Below are 26,708 nucleotides of genomic sequence, written 5' to 3'. Positions count from 1 at the left end.
GGACAGAGAGAGAGAGAAGGAGACACAGAATCCGAAGCAGGCTCCAGGCTCTGAGCTGTCAGCACAGAGCCCGACGCGGGGCTTGAACCCATGAACCACGAGATCATGACCTGAGCCGAAGTCGGACGCTTAACCGACTGAGTCACCCAGGCACCCCTGAAATAGAGCATTTTAAGCTCATGGTTAGGGGTGCCCAAGTGGCTCAGTCAGTTAAGCGTCTGACTTCAGCTCAGGTCATGATCTTGCGGTTCCTGAGTTTGAGCCCCACATCAGGACTCTGTGCTGACAGTGCGGAGCCTGGAGCCTGCTTCAGATTCTGTTTCTCCCTCTCTCTCCCCTCCCCCCACATGCGCTCTTCTCTCTCTCTCTCTCTAAAAAGTAAATAAACATTAAAATAAAAATTTAAAAAAACCTCATGGTTAAATTGAAAAGAGTATTTTTGAGTGTTTAAAGAGTATTTTAAAAAGTATTTTTTCTAACTTATTTTCTTCCTCAGAACCTTATATCAGTTCTAACTGGTATATTGCCATCACTTTATTGTTTTTTATTAATCCAGTGACATTGGGAATTCATTTATTAAGAGATGACATGGATCAAAGATGTCTCCTTAGATTTAGGCTCCAAAACAATGTCACAATCTTCTGTGACATGATTAGAACAGCATTTGGTATGGTACACCATGTAAATGGACATGTGGGCTTTATGAGAAGGGAGGAGATTGAGGCTTCATATCACTTTTCACCCAAGTGTCCTTTTTTAAGTATACATAATAACAGCTAGCATTTCTTGAGCACCTCCTCTGTGCCAGGCACTGTTAATATACTTGGTCCTCACTCAGCAATCCTTTAGGACTCTTCTCTCCTTTTTTATGCTTTATTATAGATAGGGCAGCTGATGCATAAAGATGTTGAATAACCAACCCAAGGTCATAACTCATGAAAACCCATGCATTCCAGTGTTAGAACCTATCCTCTTAACAGCTGTTATTTTTACTATTCCACTACAATGAAAAACTTAATGTTAACAGAGCACTAACTGTATACCAGGAGCTCTACCAAGCACTTTACATGTATTATTTTATTTAACATCCCTAGGTGTATTATTATTCTCCTTTGATAGGAAAGGGTAGAGTGTCACAAAGATGTTAAGTGGTTACTTAGGTTACTCAGGGTCATTACCCAAACTAATGTCAGAGCCATTTAAAAAAATTTTTTTTCAACGTTTATTTATTTTTGGGACAGAAAGAGACAGAGCATGAACGGGCGAGGGGCAGAGAGAGAGGGAGACACAGAATCGGAAACAGGCTCCAGGCTCTGAGCCATCAGCCCAGAGCCCAACGCGGGGCTCGAACTCACGGACCGCGAGATCGTGACCTGGCTGAAGTCGGACGCTTAACCGACTGCGCCACCCAGGCGCCCCTGTCAGAGCCATTTTAACTAAGGTTGTCTGATCCCAGCACCTGCAGTGTGTTTTCAGTGTTTCAAATCTGGCCCTGTTAGGATATGTGGTGAATATACCATTACTGTTGTTTGCAGCTACAAATAACTTCTTTCATTCCATGTTTCTTCAGAAACTATATAGTAAATATCTCTAATACCTTATAGTTTGCAAATTTGATGACCCATCAAGAGCTTTTTTTTTTTTGGTCAAGAACATTTTTTAAAAACCAGGAGCCCATGGGGCGCCTGGGTGGCTCAGTCGGTTGAGTGTCCAACTTTGGCTCAGGTCATGATCTTACGGGTAGTGAGTTGGAGCCCTGCGTCAGGCTCTGTGCTGACAGCTCGGAGCCTGGAGCCTGCTTCAGATTCTGTGTCTCCCTCTCTCTCTGCCCCTCTGTCTCTGTCTCAAGAAGAAAAAAACAAACAAACAAACAAAAAAACACTAAAAAAACCCACAAAAACAGGAGCCCATGTGTATTGTCTTAGTAGAATAAACTGTATCTTACAGGAGGAACATTCTTTTATTTTAATTAATTTAGAAGATGGTTTTAAATAAGAATTTCAAATATATATAAAAATAGTATACTATACTGATTCCTACTTTCCCATCACTCATCTTAACACTTGTCAGCGTATGGCTAATCTTTTTCATCTGTATTCACCCATTTATTCCAGCAACCCAAATATATACTGGATTATTTTGAAGCAAATCCCTATCGTATCATTTCATTTGTAAAACTTGAATAAAAATCTCCATTGCAGTGGCAAGAATAAAAAAGACAAAACTCAGTTGACTTAATATTAAGTTTTAAGATATGAGCAGATTCAGACTCTTAGAATTTTAAGAATTAGAAGGTATATAACAGCTATTAAAGCTGTTGTCAGACTCGTCAAATTCCTCCTACCTTCAGTTAGATTCATGGCTTCAGCCATCTTCTCTTAGATCTTGCTGGCTATATGTTTATTTAGTGTTATTTACTTATGTGATTAAATTATTTGAGGAAAAAAGACAATTTGAAAGAGAAAATATAGCAACATGGCCAGTATTTAAATCACTTCTACTTCTCCAACTTTCAGTGTTTTATTTAAATTTTATTCTTTTCCCTTCTGACTTTATGTTTATTTTAGCTTTTTAACTGTGAATTGTATCCTTTTCCAGATGTGTATATGAATGTTTTCCACCAGGCATATGAATTTAAGCAGATTTGTATTCCTTGAAATTATCCTTTTTGAGTTCTTCCTATGTGCACATTACTGCTACTAAGCTTTGACAAGGGATAGAGATTAAAAAGATACCAGACCTTCACAGAATTCACTATTTAGTGTATATAAATTATCCATTTTATGAAATGCGTATTAAAACACAGTTCTTGTGAAATGAATTTCAGTTAAGGAAATCTTTGTTTCAGACTTTCAGCCTAAAGTCAGTGAGCAGTGATATGTTTCACTTGGGAAAAAAAGATCACTGGTATCCCTGTTTCCTGGTTTACACTTGAATCTTTTTTGAAAAAATTATTATCATTGTAATCTTTATTAAAATCTAGATATAATGATAACAATGCCCAGTGTTAAACAAGTCAATTTGAATTGGTCCACTTAATAGTCACGCTTTTTCATATGGCCTTAACAGCTACCTTTTCAAATTTATCTTTTTTATTCATACACCCTATTTCTAAGTAAAAGTTAATGTTTGTTTTTGCCCCTAAATCCCTTTACTTTCCTATCCCTTATTTATGCTTTACCTATTGGCAGAAAAGAACATGGCTCTTCCTGCATTTCTAAATCTTACTGTTCTTAGTGCACTTTAAATGTCACCATTTTTGTGCAGACTGACCAAGAACATAATATACATTCAGCATTAAATGTGCTTATTCATGGTATGCTACTGTCTTTAGATAGAAAAATGGCCTAAAAATAAAAGTAGAGTTAAATACTCAAATTATTTACTATAGACTGTATCATAACACGTGATATTTTAAAATGTTATATTATTCTAAAATAAGAATCTGTAACATAGGTAAACATAAATTATTTTGTTCAAGATAGATGATTATTTTAGCTTCTATCAAAATGATGTTCCATTAGCAAAGGCTTTTATTTCCTGAGGAAAGCGCAATTTTTTTAGATGTAGAAAGTATACAGGAGTAACCTCAGCAGCATTGTTTATGGCATGATTGGTTACAAATCACCAAATAGGACTAGCCATATGTGCCATAGTATATGGTATTTCTTGGTATTCTTTTAAAAATTTTTTTTTCAACGTTTATTTATTTTTGGGACAGAGAGAGACAGAGCATGAACGGGGGAGGGGCAGAGAGAGAGGGAGACACAGAATTGGAAACAGGCTCCAGGCTCCGAGCCATCAGCCCAGAGTCTGACGCGGGGCTCGAACTCACGGACCGCGAGATCGTGACCTGGCTGAAGTCGGACGCTTAACCGACTGCGCCACCCAGGCGCCCCATTGGTATTCTTGATATAAAATGATATTTCTCTAAATGACCTCTAAGATGTTTTAGTTGTAGCATTCAGAAATAGTCCTTTCTGTAATCATTATTAAGTCAACATGACTCTTTTTTTGTTAGGAGCCCCCCCGCCCTGTGCACCCAGCACCCTTACCAGAAGCCCCACAGCCACAGCGTCTGCCCCCAGAAGCTGCCAGCACATCTCTGCCTCAGAAGCCACACTTGAAGTTAGCACGAGTTCAGAGTCAAAACGGCATTGTACTGTCATGGAGTGTCCTGGAGGTAGATCGAAGCTGTGCCACTGTGGACAGCTATCATCTCTATGCTTACCATGAGGAACCCAGTGCCACTGTGCCCTCACAATGGAAAAAGATTGGAGAAGTAAAGGCACTTCCCTTGCCCATGGCATGCACTCTCACCCAGTTTGTATCTGGCAGCAAATACTACTTTGCAGTACGAGCCAAGGATATTTATGGACGTTTTGGACCTTTCTGTGATCCTCAGTCAACAGATGTGATCTCTTCTTCCCAGAGCAGTTAAACCTTGGAGCCTCTATCTCTTCCTCTTTCTGACTTCCACTTTTTGGTCTTGTTTTAATCTTGTGCATGATATCCATTGTAAAATCCACATTGTGCAAGATTTCTTGGACAGCTGTGTATATACACTACATTTGTTTATAATCAGAAGTAAAATAAACAGCCCATAAAGCAAGAATCTTCTCCTGGACAATTGAAGCTTCAAGGTTTTGAAATGTAAATGTGCACCTTGCTTTAGTATTAAGGCTGGGGAATATGTGTGGGTGTTTATGTGTGTTTTTCCCTATTTATATGTTTACTGCGGTGGAACCTCCTATTTCCATTCTCAATTTTACCTCTCTTCAGGTATTAAGTAAGTAGATCGAGGGATCAGAAGTATGGTATGTAACTGGCATGATTCTACTTCTAAGGGATCTGTAGGTTCATGGTTAAATGATTTAAACTGAATCTAAACAAAACCCAAAGAAAGAAAGAAAAAGAAAAATGGTGAAATAGTTTAAAATAGGTTCATTTGAACACAGGAAAGGATCTGTTTGTCTTTTTTCTTTTGTTGGTTGTTCATTAGGTAAAAAAGATCTGCAGTGGCCCCTCTCTTTCCTAATCTGACTCTTACATTTATTTTGTGCCTTAGAGATTAACTACAAAAATAAACATGACCATTTGTCCATTGTTGATCTTCTCTTTCAGGCTTTCGCCCTTCATTTCTCCTTCATCTCCACTAAATATAGCACACCTCCCCTCAAGTCACTTTTAAACCAATCCTTTTAGGTATATTCTTATCAGTGGCATCACTACATTTAACTCCCCAAATTTGACTTGCTCTTTTCTTCTAATAATGTAAGTGCTTTTATCTTTGGTCACTATTTAAATTAACTGTGTAAAATGGACCAAGAAAGACCATATTATGTAAGAAAATTGTTCTTCAAACATATTTTAGGATTTATGTTGCATACTGTGTTAGAGATTATAAAAGCAGTGTTAGTTCTCTTTATCACTCGAAGCATAGTATTCTTTCAAATGTAGTAAAGAATAAAATTCACAAAGTACAGTGAACTAAAATATCAAAGGGAAAGCTTTATTTCCTCATTGTCATATCATTCTTTCTGTTTTAATCTTTTAACTTTATTTTGATGGTGCCAAGTTTTGTCTGATTTACCCTCTGTCAGCTTTAGATAGGATTTGGGGTTATTTTATTTAACAGTTAGGTATAACTTTCTGTGTCTCTCTGTTCCTGTTCAAAGTTAATCAAATTCATTTTAGGTCCTGGACTTTCAGTATGAGTGCCAGCTCTCCTGGTTTCAGGTAGGTGTTTGAGGGTAGATAGTTTAGGGTAGGAGAAATAGGGTAAGTTTGGGGATGAGAGAGAATGATTGGGAATAGTGTGAAAGGAATTCATGGAGTTTGTCAAATAGTTTTTCAAGTCATCTTCCCTTACCTTATTTAAATTCCTACCTTCTCAAAATAAATTCATCTTTAGTTTTCCCTGGAATTATAGGAGGGAGGTATTCCTTCTGTGAATGCTGCTTTGTTTGCAACTTTGATGGCTTGTAATGAGAAGCATTCTAGTTGTAAAACTCTCATTAGAGACTTTCACTGGTCAGTGTACTGTCACATTAGGTGTGAAGTTTGATGCTGAAGAAAGTCTACAGATTGCCAAAATTGTAAATGTTCCAAACCTTCCTTTCACTTTCAGAAAATGAGACCACAATGAGAATTAAAGTTTTTATCAATCAGGTTTACCAAGCATGTAGATGTTACTCATTCTAGGACTGATGGTGGTAAAGAAGTTGCCAGTGTCATGCCAATCAAAATTCTGAAAGGGAGAATTTGATGATCTTCTAGATGTGTATGAACACCTATCTATATCTGCATGTATATATGTTTTTACCTGCAATGGTTGCATTGTTGATTATGTGATCAAGATCATTCCTGTCTGCAGAATGGAAGGCCCATGTTCAAAATTGTTCTTTATTGGCCAGTTTATGCTCATGTGATGACAATTTGCCCTAGCCTAGAAAAGCTTCCCTTGGTGAATTTTTTTATTTATATTCACTAATCTTTTTTTTTTTTTTAAAGCTTTCATAGCATTATGTAATCAGGCAAAGAAGCCCAGTAGAATGAAAGTATTTTAGCCTATATTGTGTGTTTTCTGTCAAAGGAAGAAATAATAAATTACCAAACAGTAACCCTAAAAATATATTTACTACAGCAAAATCAAACTTTTTATTCCAGAAGGTGGAAGGAAGGAAGCTACAAAGAGAGACTAATTATTTGAGGAAAGCGTTTATTATGAGATGCTTTCCTCAGATTAGCCTGCCATGGATTTATAGGCAACATCTATATTGAATTTACTGAAAAATGCTAGGCTTAGAACTGTTGGCTTTTATTTTGGGCAGGTTTTAATGTTGATGAGCTGCCTTTCTGTTTGGTTCATTTCTTTTGGGAGAAAGAAAGGAGGACTCAACTAGAAATAGCTACTGATTACAGACCATATTGTAGCAATTCACACTCCATGGTACCTTTTTTATTTCATGGTACCTTTTCACAAAGTATTACAGATAAGTTTGATTATCCCATTTTGGGAATGCAAGTTTGCTGCATTTTTAGCTGGACAATACTTGTCTAAGTGCTGCCTTATTGGAAATTCTGAAAACTTCTGATATATTGACCTGAAATGTAGGGTGTTCATATGGCTTTTAAAAAGTAAGTGATGTTTGTTACTCTCTGTTTTGCACTTTGTCAGAGTAACTTTCACCCTGTTTTAAGTGTAAGCCTCATTTAAAAATTATGTTCTTGCCAGTAAATTTATAAATTACCAAGACAACATCTGTTGTTAGCTGTTAACTTTATGAGGTAACTATATCCCTGTTTCTTTGGACTCACTTTAAAATATGCAGAATACTGTTTAACACAGTAGACGTTTATGAGAGAAGTGAGGGCATACAGCTTTCTTCCTTGAAAAGTGAGTATTTATTGGCATGTCATTTGCCTCACAGAGAGTGTTCCCCACTCACCCTACCCCGATTGCTGGATAATAAATAAAAGGTTTAAATGAAAAACGTGACCTAAAGCAAGGAGCTTAGAATCTTTGGTACATCTGTCTGCAAATTCCTTAGGTGGGCTGCACTATACAGTTCTCTTACTGTATTGGGAAAGTGTTAACTTAGTTTTTGTCGTTTGCTCTTTTGCTTACATTTTCCAAATTATCATTTATGCAGCCAGGTGAATGTTAATATTGCATGATATGCACTTATCTTGTTCCACGAATTTTCCAGTACTGTACAAAATTAACAAAATAATGCCTGTGGTATCTTCTCTTACTTTGATATTTGATACACTGTGATTTTAGCACAGTAGAGTACTGAAAAGACCTTCCAAGTGTTCTCCCCAACTTTCCTTCTTGGGCTATTTCAGTATCATATGAGTTATATGTTATTTTAATTCCATCATTGACCAGTCATTGGCCTATTTTATTCTAATTTCCAGAAAAAAACATGCCCCAAATTTGGATTGTTGGAAATAAGTCTCTCTAAAAGCAATGTATGATTTTTCCTTCCTTACTATTTACTGGGTGGGTGATGCCCCTCTCCCACTTTTTAAAATTTTTGGACAAACAAAAAGAACAGGTGTTTTGTTAGTGTGACAGACGTAGATCTAATTCCTAAAACATATTCCCCTTCAGCCAGCCAATGGGGAGGAAAGGATGATAAAACACACGTTTTGTCTTCTCATCTTCAAATAGTTTTATCATGTTACGTAAGTTTCTTTATTATTATTATTTTTTTAATTTGTAGAGTCAGCTAAGTACCCATCATTTATATTTAAATGCTGAGGGGGGGGGTTGTTTTTGTTTGGTTTTTGGTTTTTTTTTTTTTTACTTTTTGTACATAAGGTAACTGGGCAATCAAACACCTTTTGGGGGATCCTGGCTTTATTATTTTCTCAGCCATTTCAAAATTACATATAAAAGAAAATCTTTTGTAGGAAACTTGCATCCTGATTTTTCTTTATTGCAGGTGAAAGTGTAAATAGTAAGACAATGTTTAAGACCTTCCTAATGTCTAATATAAACTGGGCTATAGCAAGTTGCCCTATTTTTATTAGGTTTTGAAGGTTTTTGTGTTTTTTTTTTTCTTTTTTAAATGTACAGTAGAGTGGTGTCTGTATAAGTGTTAACTGTAGTGGGATTTTGTCCAGCAAGCCTGACATTTATACTTTGAAATAAACTACTGGGTTTTTAACATTCTGAGTATTCTGATTCATTGTAATTATTCTCAGCCCTTGTGTTGCTTTTGGAAGTTCTCACCTTATTAAGAATCACCCATTATACTGTGTAATATTGTTTATTTAACCTACTTGGCAATATTTCAGCACTCAAACCACATACAGTTCTCTAGCTTTGAAAGAAAAACTGCTCTATACAGTTTTGCTCCCAGATTAGATATGCTGCTTTTAACTAGTGGGAGAAAACATTAAGGTCATATTGTGTGCCTAGTCTGCACCATGAAGAATCAGCTGGTGCTTATTAATGATCAGAAAAATCACTAACTGCATTTGCATTAGAGGTTCCTTTGAAAATGCAGTTCCACCATCCCCTAGGGCTTGCCCTTAAGTATATCCAGCCAGGGGAAGGAGAAAGAGCATGGAAGAGTACAGGTTTTTAGGGGCCGAGCCCAGAAATGACACTAATTTTGGACTCCTTTGGCAAGAACCCTGTCACATGGCACAACTATCTAGGGGAACCTGGGTGATGTGTTCTGTGTGGCCAGGCATAAAAGGAGAATATGGATCTGGCTGAGCAGTTTCTGCCATACTGTCCTGTATATAAACTTGTATGCTGAAGCCAGTTACTTATCTTCTAGAATATTTCCTCTACACTCTGTCACCCTATAGTGCATGTTTGTTGCCAAAACCTACAAAATCAATAGTAGAAAATAAAAGTGACAGACTGAATTTAATATATTTTATTAAGATTAATTCTGAATGGAAAAAACATAGCTAAAATAGTGCATTTGGAATCTTATTTGCGACCTTCTATTCCCTTCTATTCCCTCAAATCCCTCCTTCATTTTATGTCCTGTTTCAAAATTGGTTTCATGATAATAAAATCAAAGTTGTAGGTCTCTGGCATGCCCTGGTGGAGAGTTTTGTTGAAACGGTTCCAGTGAAAAACAGGGAGGCCATCTTGTACTGTGGGACCACTGATGGCATGGGCTGTGTACGCTGATGCTAGGTAGATATCGGCCACCTGGAAAGGGAAAGGAGAGGGACATTTTAGAAAAAACCATTTGGAAAAAAATTCACTAAATCCCCGTTTTTTCCTTTTTTTGTCTTTGTCCTTTTTTTCCAGTCACATTAGCCCCCCCTTTTAAAACAAAATCCTGCAAGCTCCCACAATATGCTCTTCCATAACCATTTGGCGTTCCAATGTGAATTGAGCAGAAGTGCATTAGGTTAACGTAGCCAAAAGTTGAGGTCTGGAGTCAAAGTGCTCATATTCAGAATTCTAGCTCCAAAACTTATTTTAAAATAACCACTATTTGGCTCAGTTTTCTCATTTGCAAAAGGGTAATAACCCAACCTCTTGGAGGGGTTGTCAGAAGGAGTTAAGGAGCAGTTTATGTGAAGCAGAATGTAGGCTTCAATAAAAGTTGTTATTAGGGCAGTAACGAGTTTTAAAGTAGAAGGAACTCTATTAAAATAGGAGGTCTGTGGTTCTCAAAAGCACCTAAACATTGGATAGCACCAGATCTTAACCTCAGAGAAAAAGGAAGAACATGTCTCCTAACTTCTGATTTTCCACATATTCAAAATGGCTCAAGAAAAATGCTAATAAATTAAGTATATCCTTTAGCAGAAACTCTTCTGATGAAAAATCAGCAGACTCCTCTCTCCAGAAGAAAGTAAATTTGGCAGATGGAGGCTTGGCTTGGGTTCTCTCAGGCAAGGCAGCAGACGTGATTCTCTTTGTGTATTCGGGAATGGTTAGAACACTTCTTGCACACTTTACTGAATGTTTGCAAATACCATTAAAAAGAAATAAACATTCACTGGGGTTTCATGTGTGCCAGGCTCTCTATACCCACTAATTTTTTTTTCAACTTTACACAACATATTTACTTTACACATCATTAAGACTAGAGCTTTCCTGTAGCTAAAAAGTAGCTTGAGTAGGAACAAGACTACTCTGAAGCCTATGAGGCAAGTACTATTATTATGCCCATCTTCCAGATAAGGAAACAAGCATTACAAGATGGTGGAATTTACTATTATTTGGCAGAGGAGGGCCTTGAAGTTAGGCAATGGGACCTACTATCAGAATCTCTTAAAAAGCTGACTCCTGAATTGACTTTATGGTCAGAGACAGTATTGTGCTTTATGCCGCAGAAGTCCCTGCAGCTTTGCCTTTGAATAGGTTTATGTGCTGGTGAAAATTAAATTCAAAAGCCAATAAGCATGTTACCTTCGTGTCATAGCAACCTCCAGGACTTGGGTTAAGTGAGTTCAGGTCCTCACGGCAGCAGATGGTATTGCAGGGATCGCCCTTACTGTAAGGATCCTTTTTATAATCTAGAAAACAGTGATGGGGAAAAGGGTGAGTACTGGCTATTCGGAGATACACCTACCCCCTGGTAAGCTTTTTGGACCTGCTGAAGTATATAGATGATCAGAGAGTATACTCCAGTGGCCTCTTTGACCTAGTCTGCTCTCAAGAAACTTGCACGGTGAAGAGTTGACAGAAGAGAGGTAATAAAGGAGAAATGTGCATCAATGTTTTTCTACAAAATAAATACAAATTTGATGCTGTTCATCACAAATAAAGTATTCATGAATAATTTTTGTTTTATTAGCTGCTTTTGTCCTTGGAAGAAAACCTGAGTTAGGGTTGGGGTGCGGGGGGGAGTGGTAAAAAGAAAGTACACTGTATGAGTTATTCTGTGTTTTACATATTTTTTCCCAGTTAAAAAAACATGTAGAATCTTTTTCCCGTCATTTTATAAAATAGGACAAAATTCTATTTGTTCAGAATAAAATATGTATATTATTGATTGAATACTGAATACTTAACTTCTTATAATTCCTCCTAGTACAGAGATGGATTCTTTACATGGGGAAACTTACATGGATTCTTTATCCCTTTGGAAGAAAAGGAGTTTTGAAGAATGATTCTTGAGAAATGTGCTACGTACTGTTGTATCGCATGATATATTTCATGGATGCCATATCAGTCACTTTCCCTTGGTCACGCCGGAAGATTTTGGCTCGTGAAGCCATATCATAGGAGTACTCCAAACCCAGCTTCTGAACTAACATTGGATAGCCACTCCAGTTGTAGATCTTTTCATGGAAAGGAATGTTGTAGGAGGGCCAATATCCTGATTTGGAATGGAAAGGAAGCAGGGAGACAGACAGAAAAGAGAGATGGGACAAAATAGATGTTATTAGTGATAGTTTCTTTTGAAAATTGGCACAGGTGTGTGATTACAAAATGATATTATAAAGAAAATTAAACTTTGAATGTGAACACTGGCCTTCACACTGGATCCTTTTAAATTTACAGAATCAGTATACTTCTAGATTGTTCCATTAGGCAAAGAAGAGCATCAGAATTCTTTGTTTCTCACTCAAAATTCTTAAAGCAATCTGTTAACCAGAAAATAACTTTATTATCTATAGAGCAAAATGAAGCATAACACAGAGTGGTCTGGGGGAATTGGTTTAAGTTGGTTTAGGTTAGTTACTGAAATGCCAAAAGATGGTTTCACAATGTGGCCCCACCAGGGAACAGGCCAGATGCGAATCATGGGATAGTGGAAGAACACAGTACCTAGAGTTGAGGAAACCTGAATTCTAGGCTCAGGGCTGACTCTCTAGGTCTTAGGCAGTTAACGTCACTTTATTTTCTTTTTTAACAGGGAGAGGGAAAGAAAGAATCCATGGTTTGAAGAGACTAGAGATGATCTTTAAGGTTCCAGTGGGTTTTAACTTCTTTGTAAGCATTCATTAAGGCTTAGCTTCATTCAGAACTTCATAATGTGCCAAGGCCACAGAGCCCATTAGTCACGAAGCATCAAACATGTGACACAGCTCTGGTACAATCAATATTTCAGGAACATCCCATATTACAATGGCCTGGGCTACTGTCCATAGGACAGTCAGTCAACACAGGGACTCCTCCATCACTCAGGGGCTAACCTCCCACCCTCATATTGTCTTGGCGTTGGTTTGCCTTTCTCCTTTTTTTTTTTTTTTTTTAACTGTTTTATAGAACCCCCTACTTTGGGGTGAGGTCACTGATTAAAAAAATGACAAGACATCCAATGGTGCTGATTCTGGGACACAGACCAGCATCAGGAAGAACTGAGATAAAGACAACATTGAAGTGACAGGCTAAAATCATGTGTATAATATAGTATATCTAGGCTACATATAGATTTAGGAATTAGACTGCCTGGATCTGAAGCTTGGTTCTGCCATCATTAGGTATGTGACCTTAGACAAAATATTTAAATTCTCTGTGCTTCAGTTTCTTCATCTATAAAATGTGAACAATGACAGTACTTACCTTATAAGGATTATTATGAGCATTAAATAAGTTCAAACAGATGAAATACTTACAATAGTGTCTAATACTTGGCAAGCATTAGATGAATATTAACTATTACATTTCTCTCCCTTTTTTTTTTTAACTTTTTAATGTTTATTTTTGAGAGACAGAGAGAGAGCATGAGTGGGGGAAGGGTAGAAAGATTGGGAGACACAGAATCCTAAGCAGACTCCAGGCTCTGAGCTGTCAGCACAGAGCCCGATGTGGGGCTTGAACCCACTGTGAGATCATAACCTGAGCCAAAGTCGGATGCTCAACCGAATGAGCCAACCAGGCACCCCTATAATTATATTTCTCTTTACAGATCAAATGAATAATATATTTCTCTTCACAGATCAAATGAATAATAAAAATAGCTGCTTTATCCTTCACATTTTCATAAAGCTTCACGATTTACAAAAACATTTAAAATAGAGTATCTTGGGGGCGCCTGGGTGGCACAGTCGGTTAAGCGTCCGACTTCAGCCAGGTCACGATCTCGCGGTCCGTGAGTTCAAGCCCCGCGCCAGGCTCTGGGCTGATGGCTCAGAGCCTGGAGCCTGTTTCCGATTCTGTGTTTCCCTCTCTCTCTGCCCCTCCCCCGTTCATGCTCTGTCTCTCTCTGTCCCAAAAATAAATAAACGTTGAAAAAAAAATTTTTTTTAATAAAAAAAATAAAAAATAAAAATAAAATAGAGTATCTTGTATATTTCCCAACAACCTAATGATGTATAAGCATTACCATCCTTCCTAATAAAGGAAGAAATAGAGCTTCAGAGATGACAGATTACTCCCTTCTGATCAAGGGCTTCTATCGATACACCACAGCTGCTTCCAAGTTTTGGAAGCAGGGCCTGGGTGGCTCCATCAGTTAAGTGACTCTTGATTTTGGTTCAGGTCATGATCTCATGGTTCATGAGATCCTGCGGAGCCTGCTTGGATTCTCTCTCTCTTCCCCTCCCTCACTTGTGCTTGCTCTCTCTCTCTCCCTCTCAAAAATAAATAAACTTTAAAAAAAAGAAAGGAAAAGAAAATTCTAGGAGGCTCATGGGACTTTTTGTCTTTTATCATAGTGGCTATATGATATCACTTAGTTATTTGGGCAAATCACATATTTCTTTCTGAGCCTTTCTTTCCTTACAGTAAAATGGTAACAATGCCACTTAATCTGGAAGTATGTTAATGAAGACCAAACAAAGGAACGTAAGTAAAAGGCCCAGAAGGGACTGCCTAGTATATAGGAGACAATGAATTTAACTGTTTTTCCCACCACTGGCAAAATAACTACAAACAGATCACCATCAGCTTTTATTTTAGTCCCAGGGTAGGTTTCTTCATGGGATCTAGGAACCACATTGCAAAGAACCTGAATCTGCCCTTCTATAATCAGCAGCGGTCCAAGAAAAGGCCTTGAATAATCTGTCCCCTTCAACACGCGTCTCCCTCTTGAGGCATGCTAGTTTTATAATGCTCTTACCAGCTGGATGAACCAGGCTTCAGGCTCAGACAGCCTGAGTTTTGAATTGCCATCCTTCTCAGTTTTGAATTGCCATCCTAACCAAGTGACTGCCTCATGATTTGACTTCTCAGGTCAATTTTCCTTCAAAAAAGGAGGTAGGTCTGCTTCTTGGTGGTATCTGATCTGCTTGGCAATTGAAGTTTCCACCTCCATTAACTCTGTTTTATGCAGATTATGAGCATGTAGCTTGTGTGAGCCATTTCTGCTGAGACGGCTCTCCCTGGATGTCATTATAAAATCTCTGGGGACCTGGGAGCCTGAGGACCAGGCCCTGATTTCCAGGGTCCATACCTTACCTTGGTTCCATTCCGACTCCTCTATCAGGTGATCTATTGCAATAGTTTCCTAACTAGACTCCTGCCTTCTCTCTGACTTCAAGTCTGTTCTCCTTTTCAACAACTCCCATTTTCTAAAGGATAAAGTCTACACTGCTTAGCAGGATATACCAAGCTGGTATATTTCACCTTCCACTACCCACCACGTCATAGCCTTCCCTCTAGCTGTCTCGAGCTAACAGTTTCTCAAACACACCACACTTTTCGTGCCTCCATTTGTCCGGGCATCCCCTTATCAAATCTTTTTAACCTCTGATCGTCACTCAGACATCATCTGCGCTCCCATTTGTTCAACAAATGTGCAAATATGTTATGTGTGCCAAACAGCAGGTTCAATGCAAAATAAAAGTACGTGCTTTGTGTCAGCAGTGTGCTCAAGAATCATCTCCCTTAATTCTCATAACAACTTTGTGAAGTTACAAGGGTGCACACTCCCACATCCAAAAACTCTTGGGGGCCAGATGTTTCAGAATTCAGGGTCTTGCAGACTTTAGAACAGCAATGGAGTTGCTGTATATGACACTGCAGCCTCCATGGGGAATATGTCATAAAGGCCCTGAAATTTCTGTAGCCTAATGTGTAGTCTCCCTAGACGAGAGGAAATAAAGACTAAACGGGCAGGTCAAGTCTACCAAACTACCAAACTGGTAGGTTTTGCTACCCAAATGAGTTCAGGTCAGGTCATATTTTGCTACGAAGTTTACTAGGGGAAAACAAAACAAAACAAAAGCAACAGCAACAAAAATTTTGAGATTTCAAAATTACAAATAAGTGATTGTGGGCCTGTACCGCTACTGTCATGCTTTACAGATGAAGAAAGTGGGGCTTGGAGAGAGGGGATCATTTGTTTGAGATTTGGAGGAGCAGAGATTCAAATCAAGGCAGTGTCACTCCAAACCTTGCGCTTCAAATATATGAGTTCTGGTCTTGCCTTCCAGACCCGCCTTTTCTGATCCCTCCCACTGACAGCAGCTCCCACTGGGCTTGGGACACCCAGACTTTGTGACTGCTCCTCCCTTTCTGGGTTCTAATGGCTGCTTTATGTGCCTTGCTTCCTCACTAGACTGAGTTTCTAAAGGCCATGGATTTTGTACCTGCATCCGTGCTTTTCCAGTCCCTGAGCTGAGGTAGCACCTCTATAAATATTTGCTGAATTTGACTCAAAGCTTTACTCAGGAACCAAGGAGAGAAGGTAATATTAGAGCTATGAGAAGTCATAAGATTACAAATGTCTGGCTTTGAGGGCTCCTGGGTGGCTCAGTCAGCTGAGCTTCTGACTCTCGATTCGGCTCAGGTCATGGTCGCACAGTCATGAGATCGAGTCCCATGTCGGGCTCTGCACTGACAGCGTGCAGCCTGCTTGGGATGCTCTCTCTCTCCCTCTCTCTCTATTCCTCCCCCACTCATGCTCACACGCTTTCTCTCTCTCTCTCTCTCTCTCTCTCAAAATACATAGATAGACATTAAATAAATAAACAAATGTCTGGCTCTGTCACAGACTATACAATGCCACATAAAGAGTTAGAGGTGCAGATTTTACATGTTGTGCTGAACCCGGTAATTCTTTCCCAGCGAAACTAGCAACAGCATTCCCATCCTTTCTTTCCCACTATAGACCACCCGCCATGACACATTCACACGCCACACATTCCCCACCATATACACGTACACACTCACACACTCATCAGACTTCCAGACTTCTAGCATGAAGAAAGTACCTTTCCGTAGAACATTAGTTTGGTCAGAATATTCCACATATGTAGGAATTTGCTCCACAATATACAGAGTGTCGCTGTCAAGGCTGTACTTCGGCTTTATCTTCTTCAGGTCCAGGACCATGTATTGATTGTTGTAGGTGCCTGAAATATTGGGAGACACGAAGCAGAATGTGAGTGTGACTCTACTGGTTAACTCAAAATCTAAACATATGTACATGTCTAAAAGCTACTCTCTCGGGCCACTCACCAGAGTTGTACTTTGAAAAGATCTCTGCCCACTGCCTGCCACCATTTGCCATCATATTGGCCACACGGACCCTTTGCCACGCCAGGAGAGACTGGGGTACCACAAGCTTCAGTAGGGTTTTATTATACACACTATTTGTGGTCTGTAGCAATATCAAGCCACTGCTAAGAATGTAAAAGTCATCCAGAGACTCCAAAAATCCTACAGGAGAGAGAAATACACAAATCAGCGTACGTATGCCTCGTATATTCAACCCGACGTTATTAGCACAGCGCTTTGCGTACACGATGCATTTTGGAAAGAGTATTAGTTATAATGATCCCTATCTGCAGCAGGCCTCCCCTAGGTTGGAGTCACCTCTGTGACAGTTATTTAACAGTTGCTTATAAAGATGCCAGTGAACCTCTGGCCTTAGATTCTCTACTGATAATTTTTTATTTTATAATTTGAACGATAAAAATATATTAAATCAGGACTATTCCAATTTTCAAAAATGATAAATAGAAATAGATTCCCCACTAACTAGGATTTTGCAGAACTTTTAACTAGGGAGCGATATTAATGGGGCTCGTTGTTGGATAATAAGATTATGGATGCCTTCTTTCTTCTCTTTCTGCATTTCTGTATTTTCCAAATTTTACCTCGTGAGTCTACATGAGTTTTATAAATAGGAAAAACATTTACACTTACGTTGGTAAACATGGTTTTAAAATAGGATCTTGACACTTGGGTCAGTCACTGCTTTTTATAAAAGGTCGCAGCAATACGGGAAAATCAGTGAAGCCACATGTCTTTTTGAAAGGTCTGTTTTTCGCTTTATGCTTTGATAAGTGTGGTAGAAATCAAAGAATATCAGACCCAGCTATAACAATGGGAGAGAATATACTGTCACCAGCAACCAGTTGTGATGGACGAATTGTCAGTGGTGAAGAAACATCAGAGAAGGTCCCCGGTGAGAGAGTTAGAAGGAACCGAGGTAAGTATCTCCTCTGGTGTTTCCCAAACTCCCATAGGAGAGTGGAAATTTTGGGAGGCAGAGGCAAAAACAAACAAACAAACAAAATACCATTAGAAAATATAGTTGGCCAAAGAAGACATACAAATGGCCAACAGACGCATGAAAAGATGCTCAACATCACTCATCATCAGGGAAATGCAAATCAAAACTATAATGAGATATCACCTCACACCAGTCAGAATGGCTAAAATCGAAAACACAAGAAACCAGAAGTGTTAGTGAGGATGTGGAGAAAAAGAAACTCTCACGCACTGTTGGAATGCAAACTGGTGCAGCCACTCTAGAAGACAGTACGGAGGTTCTTCAAAAAGTTAAAAATAGAACTACCCTATGATCCGGTAATCTCACTATAGGACATTCACCCAAAGAATACAAAAACATTAATTCGAAGGGACGTACGCACCCCTGTGTTTATTGCAGCCCAAATGTGCATCAATAGATGAACGGATAAAGAAGTGGTATATATACGTACAAGGGACTATCAGCCACAAACGAGAATGAGATCTTGCCATTTGCAACGACAAAGATGGAGCTAGAGTGTATTATGCGAAGTGAAATAAGTCAATGAAAGAAAGACAAATACCATATGCTTTCACTCACATGTGGAATTTAAGAAACAAAACAAATGAACAGAGTGGGGTGGTGGGAAGAGACAAACCAAGAAACATTCTCTTAACTATACAGAACAAACAGATGGTTACCAGAGGAGAGGTGGAGGGGCGATGGGTGAGATAGGTGATGGGGATAAGAGTATACTTACCTTACTGAGCACTGAGTAATGTATGGAGTTGTTGAATCACTACATTGTACACCTGAAGCTAATATAATATAATATAATATAATATAATATAATACTGTATATTCACTACACTGGAATTAAAAAAGAAGAAAATATAGTTGGACAGTCATTCGTTTATTCACTCAACGAACAAGCTATCGTGCCTCCGCTTTAGGCCTGGTAGGGTTAGGTAGGGTGCAAATAATGGGATCACTTGAGGCTAAAGATAAGCCTTCAGAGGGGTGCCTGGGTGGCGCAGTCGGTTAAGCGTCCGACTTCAGCCAGGTCACGATCTCGTGGTCTGTGAGTTCGAGCCCCGCGTCGGGCTCTGGGCTGATGGCTCGGAGCCTGGAGCCTGTTTCCGATTCTGTGTCTCCCTCTCTCTCTGCCCCTCGCCCGTTCATGCTCTGTCCCAAATAAATAAATAAACGTTGAAAAAAAAATTAAAAAATAAAAAATAAAAAAAATAAAGATAAGCCTTCAGAGCTGCAGTGGGAGTCCGAAAGCCTACATTTTAGTTCCCTGCTTCACAACTAGCAAATTTGGCACTTCTCATTTAGCTTCTCCGTTCCTTACTCCCTTCCTCTGATAACCTGGGACTAAGTGATCATTCAGCGCTAACAGAGTATCTTTAATTTCTGGAAATTTCCGAGTAGAAAAGTTACATGATGAGAGCAGTGTCCAACCAGCTCATGATGAACCTCCACAAGGCTGTCATTAGCCTATACAGAAGTTTGCATAACAGAAGGTTGCACACTCCAGGTGCTTAATGAGTGGATGCCACACTTGAATGGACTTTAATGGGCAAAACTCCTCTTGGTAGATACGGCCTAGACATTGGATGCGTGGCTTCACAAGCAGTGTGGGATGGATTTCAATGACCATTCATTCACCTCTTAAGCTGGGGTCATTTTGCAGTGTGCAAACTATACAACCACACCTGGCGTTCTTGGGTAAGCCCTCTGGTACCGAACTTCCATAGGGTGGAAGGTTGTACTTTTGGCCTAATAAACTTATGAATTCACTCCTTGTAGCAACCTCCATGAACACAAGAGGGCAGGCATTCTTTAATATGTATGAGTGACGGACTAGTACTAACACGTAAGGAGCAGTGGTTCATTCAAGAGCAACACTTTATTAAAGATGGAAAAATGTAGGCTGCCCAGAGTTCTGGAACAAAGAGAATGAACTGGCTTGCAGCACAACTCTAGTTAAGAAGGTTAATTCTATAGTTTGGAGTTTAAGATGAAATAAAAAGGAAAAGGCTGAGTGGGAACAAAGCCCTAAAACATGACAAGAGAAATAAATGTTCTTTGACGATGTAAAATCATATTCTTGCTTTTATCTGCCATTAGCAGCTTTGAAAGGCAGACTATTTTAAATCAGGAGAAACTCAAGTTTGAAAGTCAGCCAGCAAATAACATTTCATAGGAAGCTGACTGCTGAATTTAATTAAGAAATCAAAGGGGACCCTGACAGTTAATAAATCTCAGGACTTAAAACAAAAATCGCTTGAATCACAAAAATAAACAGTGACCACTACCCTCTGATGCCATTTAGACCCATTGGTTAGCACCACCCAGAAAAATGTACCCGTATTGTCCCATCAGGTGCATTTAAAGTGTGCCCATTCCCATATTGCATTAAGTAACTGCTCCAAAGCTCCAGACCAAACACACTCATTTTTTCCAGAAGAGTAGAATCGGTGTTGACCAAGAACATAAATAACCTCCAACTCAGCATCAGTAGTCTGGATCGTGCTGCATTTCTTCACCCCCTCCCCCCATATTCTCTGCAATGTGACTTTGTAGCATCTCCCATCAAAAGATGTCTGGGTCCCCAGATCCTAGATCTGGGCTGGATTTGGCACTTACTTTGGCTAACGGAATGTGCCAATTCTAAGTCTAGGCCTCAAGAGACCTTGCACATTTCTGCTTACTCTCCTGTAACCCTGTTACTCCTGTATATGAGAGACCACGTGGAGGAGGACCGACCCTCTCAGCCAAGGCCAAGTTCTAGCCGGCCAACCCCCAAATGTGCAAGGGAGTTCTTCCAAGGTCAGCAGAGCTGCAAACCGCCCCCCCCCCCCCCCCAACAGACAACCACAGATGCAGGAATGTGACCAGCTGAGTTGTCTAGAAAGAGCCACTTAGATGACCTGTGGACTCAAGAGCAATACTAATCACAAATTGTTTCCAGCCACAAAGTTTTAGAGGTTATTTTTTTTCCACAGAAAAAGCAAACTGATACAATAATTACCCGATTACACAATATATTTTGTTTTGAAATGTCTTACTGCCCTTTGATTTAACACAGGTGGCTGTGACCCTGTGGGAACTCTCTTTTCCCTCCTTTTTTTTTTTTTTTTTTTCTTTTAAGAAAAAAACAAAATAACAACTTTGTATCATGGTCAGCCTCTCTGCTCAGCTTCTTCCCACTGCGGAAGAGGGACGGTGCTCAGCCCCAGCTGGGCTCTCTGCCTTCTCTAAGCCAGGGCGATAATCAGTCAGTAAATTACTGTCCATCACACACAGACTATATCCCATGCACCACGCAATAATTCCCAGCTCACACTGTATCAGAATCCCCTCAGGAGCTTTCCCAAAAGGCTAACGCCCAGACTGCCCTCCCTGCTCCCCTCGCCTGCCCTCAGAGGCTCCACCAGAACCCCTGCTCCGGGGTTGCTGCCTGAAGCAGGAGACCCCTCCTTCCCCGCTCTCAGGAAGGGAAGCCGGTGGGGCTCTCTCATATCCCAGGACACAAAAGCCCTCGGCCATTTATTTCGCCTACTAAACAATGGCCTCAGTCTTTCCCCCCTTCCAGAATGGCATTTAGTGAGAAGCAAGCTCCGCTTCTTCTAGCGATTATCGTTCAGTCAACGAAGTATTTGAGCACATTTCTGCCTAATCCTGCAGGAGGAATGTGATCAATGGAGGAATCACACTATCGTATATTCAAGCACATGAAGGCGGTACTGTGGGGTCTGAGCATCCCGCAGTGGTCCACATACAGGAATTGGCAGGTCTCTTAAAGATTATTTAGAGTGACTATAAAAAAGTTGGCTTTGGGGGCCCTGGGTAGCTCGGACGGTTAAGTGTCTGATTCCGGCTCACGTCATGATCTCATTGGCTCGTGAGTTCGAGTCCCACATCTGGCTCTGGGCTGACCGCTTGGTCAGAGCCTACAGCCTGCTTTGGATTCTGTCTCCCTCTCTCTCTGCCCCTCCCCTGCTCACGCTCTGTCTTGTTCTGTCTCTGTCTCTCAAAAATAAAGAAATGTTAAAAAACTTAAAAAAAATTTTTTTAAAGAAGTCAGCTTTATATTTAATCAACATTCTGTTATCATCCACATCAAAATGAAATGTTTTTCTTCAACAATGAATTATCTTATTTACTTTATATTAATTTGTTCACTGTTTTCTTTTCCATCTATCCCATAGCCTGTAAGCTCCATTAGGGCAGGGACTTTTTCTGTCTTATTCACTCCAGCACCAAGAAGAGGATTTGACACATAGTAGGTGCTCAATAAATAACTGTTAAATCTAAGGAAGAAAGAGAAGATAGTAGTGACTCACATTGACTGTGTACCTACTATATACCAGATACCTTGCTTTAGAAGGATGGATACCATCATTTGACCTTCACAAAAAGAGGTCTTCGATGAGCTCTTTTTAAAAATACACAGCTAGGGGCGCAGTCGGTTAAGCGTCCGACTTCAGCCAGGTCACGATCTCGCGGTCCGGGAGTTCGAGCCCCGCGTCAGGCTCTGGGCTGATGGCTCAGAGCCTGGAGCCTGTTTCCGATTCTGTGTCTCCCTCTCTCTCTCTGCCCCTGCCTCGTTCATGCTCTGTCTCTCTCTGTCGCAAAAATAAATAAACGTTGAAAAAAAAATTTTTTTTAAATACACAGCTATTATGGGGCGCCTGGGTGGCTCAGTTAAGCACATGACTTCAGCTCTGGTCATGATCTCAGATCGCGGGTTTGAGCCCCGTGTCAGGCTCAGCTTGGAGCCTGGAGCCTGCTTCGGATTCCGTGTCTCCCCCTCTCTCTCTGCCCCTCCCCTGCTCACATTCTCACTCTCTCAAAACATTAAAAATAAAACAAAATATGCATCTATTTAAAGCTAATAAACAGCATATTCAGGAATAAATCTAAGATTGACTTTCAACACATGCCTTTCCCACTGTACCTTAAGCCTGACAAATGTGATGGAACAGGCATGTACTCATGCAAATGGCAACAACACCGTTTAACACACACGATGGAGCAACTGTAGTAGAAACAATGAAAAAGAAAGTGAGTCATGGGGAGTTGCAGGCTTAAGCAAGGTGGAGTAGGGGACAATCACCTTATGAAAACCATGGAAAATAACATAGAGTTTTTAGAAGGATAGAAGGGAGGAAGTTTCCTGAGCGAGATGGAGAGGGACAGGTATGGCCTGGGTGAAGACATCAGCGTCCTGGGTTGGTGCCAGAGAACAAAAGAAAGGCACTTAAGAAAACAGAAATGAAGTGTTGTAAAATCTATCCACATGCTTCGGAATACGTGCCCTCATTCTACTTGTATTTCTTTTCCTCCCTTGATTCTACTTCTTTTTTTTTTTTTTTAACATTTATTTATTTATTTATTTATTTATTTATTTATTTTTTAGAGACTGAGAGAGACAGAGCATGAGCAGGGGAGGGGCAGAGAGAGAGGGAGACACAGAATCCAAAGCAGGTTGCAGGCTCTGACGCATCAGCACAGAGCCTGACGTGGGGCTCGAACTCATGAACCACGAGATCATGACCTGAGCCGAAGTCGGACACTTAACTGACTGAGCCACCCAGGCGCCCCAATTCTACTTCTTAAAAGGCAGAAGACATAAATCTTGGCATATATTAATTCGCAGATTGTTTGTATATGTTTCAGCTTTATGACTAAAGTATCTGAAATAAAAGAGGTAACATGAAACTGGCAAAAGTAATTATAGCACACTAAGTTGGCAATTTTGTACCTTAGGAAAGTAAATAACCTTATGGACTATGAGGGAGGTAACTACATTTTCTTGGAACTTTGAGACCATCCTTTCTTATTCCTGTGCACCTACTTTCAAGCACTTAAGCTTAGTACGAGAAAAGGCTGAGCAAAGCCTGTGCGGCAGACCAGTAGAGCCACCAGTCTCAGTGGATGGGCTTGGATCCGGGATGTTAGAACCACCCGGTGTGTTTGTTACAAATGCTTCAGCCCAGACCACCTGAATAAGAAGTGGATGGATGGCACTTTGGAATTTGCAATTTTAGCCAGCTCCCCTGGGGATTTTAAGTCTAAGGTGGGGTGGGGGGGGTGTGAGGGTGGTGATGGGATGTCTGGGTGTTATGCAAAGTAGGAATGCCTGCAGGCTTGGTGAGACACAGTGTATTCCAGAGAGCCTCACATCTGGATAATTAAGCTGGAAGCCTCAGCCTCTTAGGAATCCTCAATTAAAAGACTCTGAATAGATTCCAGCTTTTGTTCAGTGAAGAGCTCCACCCACATGGTAAGCCTGAAGGGCCTTTGAGCTCCTGGCTCTTTTTCAGTTTTAACCATTTAACTTAAAAGCACACTGAACGGGGCACCCGGGTGGTTCAGTCGGCTAAGCCTCTGACTCTTGATTTAGGCTCAGGTTCCGACTTCACAGTTGTGAGATGGAGCCTCGTGTCGGGCTCCTTGCTGACAACCTGGAGCCTGCTTGGGATTCTCTCTGCCCCTCTCCTGCTTGCACTCTCTCGCTCTCAAAATAAGCATTCTTTATAAAACTCTTTTAAAAAGCACACTGAACCATTGCTGAAATAACAACCAACAATAGATATTTAAAACTCAGATATATTGTGTTTGAACTCAGTCTCCAGCCAGGTCTAGTGATTTTGAGTATGTTATTTAACTTTTCTGAACACGTTTTTTTTTTTTTTTCTTTTTTCTTTGGAAATGCAGATACAATACCCTCCTTTGTTAGGTTTTCATGACAGTTAAATGACATCACACAGACGAAATGTTCAGCACAGTGTCAGTCACATTGGCAGGCTCATAAGTAGGAAATAAACAAATATTGTTTTTTCTATTTCAATAACAAGTTGAGCACAAACAAGTTAATAGTAGTTTAGTTAAAACTTGGGTGCTGCCTAAATCCCATAAAACTAGTTAGGGTCTGGGGCACCTGGGTGGCTCAGTCGGTTAAGCATCTGACTCTTGATTTTGGCTCAGGTCGTGATCTCATGGTTCGTGAGATCGAGCCCTGCATCTGTGCTGCCAGTGGAGAGTCTGCTTAGGATTCTTTCTCTCTCTCTCTCTCTCTGCCTCTCCCTCGTGCTCTCTGTCTCTCAAAATAAATAAACTTAAAAAAAAAAACAAACCCAACTAGTTAGGTCCTATACATGTCATTTATAATCAGGGTGGCCACAAAAGAGTGGCTTCAAGGTCCAGCTCTGCGCTAAACATCGGGAATGCATATGAAATGCCTTGATAACAATTCCTAAATATCTTGGACTCCTGCTTTCAAATCAAAGATGTAAAAAGGAGAGCAGTACTAGAGAGAAGATGATGTTTTAGGCAGCCCCCACCTCCACCTTTTACTTGGCTTACCCCTCTCTCCCCCTTGCAGTTCCTGCTATGTCCACATGGGAATACATCATCCATTATCTATTGTCTCTCACCTTTTCTTTTTTCTTCCCATTCTCCTTTTTCCCTTCCTTTCTTTCCTTCTTTCTTCCTTCTCAGCTTCCATAAATATTTAGTCAATGATTACAACGTGCAATGCCATGTGTTGCCTCTGGGGCCACAGGGTGAATGTGGAATAAATTAATATTTATTGAATATTTATTGAATTAATGAAGAAATTATGCTTCGGGTCCTGGGGCAGCTTGAAGGAAAGACAGCTTACTCATAACAGAAGTAAATAAGAAAACAAGAACAAAAACCTGGAGGTTTTTATCTTTTTCCACAAAGATATGAGGAAAGTCTCCAAATTTGGGGAAATTAAACACTATACTTCCAAGTATAAGAAAACAAGAACAAAAACCTGGAGGTTTGTTATCTCTTTCCACAAAGATACGTGGAAAGTCTCCAAATTTGGGGAAATTAAACAATATACTTCCAAGTAAGTCATTGATTAAAGAAATTATGTGAGAAATTATAAAATATTCTAAACTGAATGAAAATGAAAACAAAACATACTAAAATTTGTCAGATGCACTGAAAGGAGTGTTTAGAAGGAAATTTATAGTCTTTATAAATTTAATTCATATAGTAGAAAGGAACAAAGATAAAAATCAATTATCTGAGATTCTACCTTAAGAAGTTAGAACGAAAAATTTAAGTGCAAAGCAGAAAAGAGAAAATGATAAAGATAAGAATGGAAATCAGTGAGAAGGAAAAATGAGCAAACAATAGGAAAGAAATCAATGAAAATAAAGTCTGGTTATTGGAAAATACCAATAAAATTGACACACCTCAGGCTACAGTGAATACAAAAAAGATCATACATGATTAAAGGGACTTAGCTACAGATCCTACAGATAATAAAAGACTCATAAAAATATTATAAATAGCTTTATGTCAATAAACAGGATAACCTTAAGAAATTAACAAGTTCTTTGAAAGACAAATTTTTAAAACTGGTTCAAGAAGAGTTAGAAAACCTGAATAGTCCTTTATCAACAAAAGAAACTGAACTCATTGTTAAAAACTCTCCAACAAAAAACCCCATGTTTAGATGGTTTAACTGATGAGTTCTATTAGAAATTTAAGAGAAAAAGTATTACCACTCCAACACAAACTCTTTCAGAAAACATAGAAGAAAAACATAATTCCAAACTCAGATTATAAGGACAGGCTTACCATGATACCAAAACTATCACAAGAAAACCATAGACAGTATCTCTCATGAATGTAAATGAAAAAATTCTTGACAAAATATTAGTAAGTTGAATAAAAAATAAAAAGAATAATATGACTAAGTGGAGTAAACCCCAGGAGTGCCAAGTTGGTTTCATATCTGGAAGTCAATCAATGGAACTTAACACATTAATAAAGGAGAAAAATCATATGATCATT

At 39.6% G+C, this 26,708-nt stretch overlaps 2 protein-coding genes across 5 annotated transcripts in view; one reads left to right on the top strand and one right to left on the bottom strand.

The window, feature by feature from the left end:
* ATF7IP (activating transcription factor 7 interacting protein) overlaps positions 1 to 7,263 on the top strand; it is a 122,897-nt gene extending 115,634 nt beyond the window's left edge. For all 4 annotated transcript variants that reach the window (XM_040488855.1, XM_040488854.1, XM_040488853.1 and 1 more), the window contains exon 15: positions 4,022 to 7,263. In XM_040488855.1, coding sequence (XP_040344789.1) covers positions 4,022 to 4,441 — 420 coding nt within the window. In that variant the 3' untranslated portion in view covers positions 4,442 to 7,263. The remainder of the gene's footprint in view (positions 1 to 4,021) is intronic.
* Positions 7,264 to 9,385: 2,122 nt separating this feature from the next.
* Positions 9,386 to 26,708, bottom strand: part of PLBD1 (phospholipase B domain containing 1) — a 54,551-nt gene continuing 37,228 nt past the window's right edge. The window contains exons 7-11 of the mRNA XM_040488857.1: positions 16,844 to 17,044; positions 16,597 to 16,737; positions 11,628 to 11,813; positions 10,901 to 11,007; positions 9,386 to 9,685 (exon numbers count right to left, since the gene is read on the bottom strand). Coding sequence (XP_040344791.1) covers positions 9,503 to 9,685; positions 10,901 to 11,007; positions 11,628 to 11,813; positions 16,597 to 16,737; positions 16,844 to 17,044 — 818 coding nt within the window. The 3' untranslated portion in view covers positions 9,386 to 9,502. The remainder of the gene's footprint in view (positions 9,686 to 10,900; positions 11,008 to 11,627; positions 11,814 to 16,596; positions 16,738 to 16,843; positions 17,045 to 26,708) is intronic.

The sequence above is a fragment of the Herpailurus yagouaroundi genome, unplaced genomic scaffold (genome assembly GCF_014898765.1).
Source record: "Herpailurus yagouaroundi ecotype Mexico unplaced genomic scaffold, PumYag 166, whole genome shotgun sequence".
Lineage (NCBI taxonomy): Eukaryota > Metazoa > Chordata > Mammalia > Carnivora > Felidae > Herpailurus > Herpailurus yagouaroundi.
This window is presented reverse-complemented; position numbering and strand designations above follow the sequence as displayed.